Raw genomic sequence first — 4067 nt, 5'->3', positions numbered from 1 at the left:
ACAACGTCATGTTTGGAATGATTTTCAATTTTGTTTGACTGCCAGACTGACGGACAAACTGAAGCAACTAACTTACTTTGTGCACAACTGTGCTCGGGACAATATTCCGTATAATTTGCCAAATTCAGAACCAACATAGTGCTAAACTGCAGTTTCATGTGTTCTTGACCCCAGAGGGTTCAAAATATAAAAATTCTATTGAAATTAAGTAGTTCTTCAATCATACACTGAGATCTGTCAGACAGACAGGGTAACCCGATTGCTTGACCCCGCATTGTGCTCCACGCGGGGTAAAAAGAATACTTAGCAAGACAGTACAAGAGAAGGGGTGGGAGAGGGTGACCCCGCCCAGAGGGTGGAGCCAGTGTGGAGGGGGAGGAGTCTGGAACGATTTAACGGTCAGGCAGCGCGTGACTCAAAAACGAGTTTTCCGTGAGTTGCTGAAGTTTTACGTTCAATGTTCGGAGAAGTGTGAAAGTTACCGAGTTATACGCATCGATGTATATGTCGTGACGAGTTAAAAGAGTTTCCTTCACTCTGAATAATTGTTTTATATAATATTAATAAACCCCATCGTTTTTGCGCATTTTTACCTGTCCTGTCCATCATCGAAGCCGCGAGAAGCTGATATCAAAGTATTGAGAACCACATGGAGTCTCCAACCAGCTCCAGCACGCTCTCCAGCCCTCCACCCAGCGAGGACGAGGGCGACACACCGGGAAACGCTCTCGCCGGAGCTCCGGGACTCGGACCTGGCGGCCGAAGGGGAGCCCGAAAGCGGCGCCCAGCCGGACTCGGAACGACGAGCGAGAGCGACGGCAACGCCAGCTCGAAAAGGAACCGTCGAGGGGTCAACGGGAGCGGCGGAGGGGACAGCAGCCCTGTGTCCACCGAAGAGCTTCTACAGCAGAGAGTCTTGGCGAACGTGCGGGAGCGACAGCGCACGCAGTCCCTGAACGAGGCTTTCTCATCGCTTCGGGAGATCATCCCGACGCTCCCCTCGGACAAGCTCAGTAAGATCCAGACGCTCAAGCTCGCCACGCGGTACATCGACTTTCTGTACCAGGTGCTCCAAAGTGCGGACTCGTCGAACGGCTCGTCGGGAGTGGCGGACGGAGCCGGGGACGCGCGTCTCGCCGCCGCCTGCAGCTACGTGGCGCACGAGCGACTCAGCTACGCTTTCTCCGTGTGGCGCATGGAGGGCGCATGGTCTTTGTCCGCTTCGCACTGACCTCCTCTGGCTGCACGGTGCGTGCATCACCTCGACCTCACGAGTAGTTTCAACGAAAAAGAATTCCCAATGCTTTCGGCAGCCCGACATTGTGCGTAAGACGAACGAAAGAAAAAGTGCTTATATATATATATATATATATATATATATATATATATATATATATATATACACACACCAGCGATGGTATTAACAATGCTTAAAATACTCGATGTATTCGTGTCGATGATGCCGGGAAGTTCGTCTCGCGTACGATCCCTATTGGAAAAGTACTTTAATTGGACAGGTTGAGACTTCTCCCGGGAGGGGAAAAAGCCTGTCGATTGCGCAAAGATATTTGACCGCCACTAGTGGTCCAAATGTAGTTAATAATAAAAGCAACTCGAACAAATATATGTGTATGTATATATGTGTGTGTATATATACACACACAAATACATATATAAATATATATATATATATGTATTTTACACACACATATACGAATATATACATATATATTTGTTCGAGTTGCTCTTTTATTATTAACCACATTTGGACCATATATATATATATATATATATATATATATATATATATATATATATATATATATATATATATATATATATATATATATATACATACATATATATCAACGAGATGTAAAATGAAGTTTTAATTTACCGCACAAGTATTGGCATTGCACATCAGGCCATGGAACGACGCTCTTGACGCGCTAATTTCTCGCATGTAAAGTTTGTGTTTACGTCTTTACCGACGTTGTAATAACATCTGAGGCTGTGTGCACATGATCCACAGGTTGGTAAATGTCCGCGAATTAAATTGTTCGCTCGATGCCTCGATACACACAAACACAATGCTTTGACGTAGGCCTACTTGCAAAATTTGACGTCATTTTACTAATATTATTATTATTATTATTATTATTATTATTATTATTATTGGCGTACGACTTTGAAACTTCGTTCCCCTTGTCTTTGAACAGAAACATCGCTCTCCCGGAACCTATGCGCGCACATGGACTCGAAGGGAAGATTCCTGCAGCACATTGATGAGTGACCGAGCACTCCTTTTGTCCACACAGACACTAAAAGGGAAGAGTCCAACAAAGTGGTAATTGTGAAGCAGATATCGACAAATGAAGAGGGAACGATTACCTTTCAAAAGCGAAATGACATTCACCCTAACATGGTTGCCTTGTGGCTCTTGTGAACTTTAACCAAAGGTTGCATGATCATCAAGCTGTTTTATTAATTTTTTTTACCATAGTATCTAATTTATACCATAGCCTGTAGCGAGCTACAGATATATTCACAACCATTTCTATTGAGAAGTTTTAATATTAATTGCAAAGAAAAAAAAAAGAATTGGTTTTTTTTGGCCACATCTTGCAGTTTTATATTTGTAACTTATTTGTGATGTAACTGAAACGTCAGTCATAGACCACTGTGATACTTTATGTATTTTCCTTTGATTGTTAATTTTGAAAACTTTACTGAGCTGAGGAGGTTTCGCTGGAGAAACTCTGATCACTCATAATTCTTGATTTAACGTTTGTGTGACGTCGTTGCAATTGAAAATCCAAATACAATGCAGTATTACACATTTTGTGGAAACGTAACTTTGTGTATTTTTAATATTGGGGTGGGGGTTGGGGTAGAGGAGGTTTTTTTTTTTTGGTTTGTCAAAAGGATTTTTTTTGTTCTTACAAATTCACGGAAAGGATTTTTTTAAACCCCAGAAAATATCACTTTTTCTTAGGTTTGGTCAACCAATCAACATGTTTGATCGTCGAGGATTTTGTTCCAATGAAGGGTTAAATAGTGGTAAAAAGTTCTTTGTATGAAAGTTGGTTTCAACATTTACCGCCTACTAAAGGACAAACTATCGCTTTACCATCGCTGACAGGTCTCCCCCTCATCCCCTCTCTCTGTCTCCTGACTTTGTTGACAAAAAAAATAAATTCCCCTGTTCTTTAAGTGGACAAGACTACACCAAAATTAGGGGGTGAAGTTAGTGGAGAAAGCAGGTTAAGAATGAATGAATGAATGAATGATTTAGGGTTGTTGTATACAGGTTAAGAGGCATTAAGATTATGCTTAACATTAAGTTAAGAGGGAACAGGCATTCAGGTTAAGAGATACAGGTTACTGTTCTCCCCTCTGGTCTGGTGCTCCTGCCTCACACCTAGCTCGTCTTCACGCTGTTGAAACCAAAGCGTTCAGAATCATTGGAATCTCCCGCGATGAAGCTAACTCCAAGGGCCTTTCACTCACTCACCGCAGGCAGGTTGGGGTCTTTCCGTCTTCTACCGACTCCTCTCTGGCCTTGCCCCCCAGCTCTCTCTGGGCTCTGTCCCCCAAATATTCCTACAGGTCGCACAAGATCTGCCTGCAACCCTCTTATGGTTAAACTGCCAAATTCAAGACTTTCTGCTCACCTTCACTCCTTCATTCCTCTTTTCTCCCGCCTCTGGAACAAACTCCCTCACTCTCTTCAATCCCACTCCACCCTCCAGGTCTTTAAAACAGCTGTTCACCACCATCTCTTATCTTCCCCCATCCAAAACCTTGATCTTTTCTACCCCCGCTAATTTCACCCCAAATCCTACACTTTTTTGAAATACCAACTTCTGTCCTGGAAGTCCTTGGTCTCCTTGTGTTTTATACCTTCCCCCCCCCCCCCCCCCCCCACCCCTTCCCACGCCTCCTCTCCCCAAGCCCTCTCCCTCCCACACTTCTCCCTGCTCTCAAATGTTGTGTTTGTGTGCTTCCCCTTCTCTCCCCATCTTGTCTTCCGCTCCCTCTTTTATATATTTTGTTTGTCTGGTTGA

General features: G+C 43.5%; 1 protein-coding gene across 2 annotated transcripts; it reads left to right on the top strand.

Annotated features, from left to right (window-relative positions):
- Window positions 1-401: 401 nt before the first annotated feature.
- LOC137433648 (twist-related protein 2) lies at window positions 402-2839 on the top strand. Of its 2 annotated transcripts, none has more exons than XM_068125933.2 (2): window positions 402-1248; window positions 2220-2839. In XM_068125933.2, exon 1 carries the CDS (start codon window positions 650-652, stop codon window positions 1229-1231), a length of 582 nt encoding a protein of 193 aa, XP_067982034.2. In that variant the 5' UTR covers window positions 402-649; the 3' UTR covers window positions 1232-1248; window positions 2220-2839. The 2 variants fall into 2 exon arrangements, 1 of the variants encoding a protein (XP_067982034.2); XR_010985697.2 differs by having other exon boundaries at window positions 517-1322.
- Window positions 2840-4067: the final 1228 nt, after the last annotated feature.

This window comes from Myxine glutinosa, chromosome 10 (genome assembly GCF_964187855.1).
Source record: "Myxine glutinosa chromosome 10, kmMyxGlut1.1, whole genome shotgun sequence".
Lineage (NCBI taxonomy): Eukaryota > Metazoa > Chordata > Myxini > Myxiniformes > Myxinidae > Myxine > Myxine glutinosa.
The sequence above is the reverse complement of the archived record's forward strand: the minus strand, read 5'-3'. Positions and strand labels throughout refer to the sequence as shown.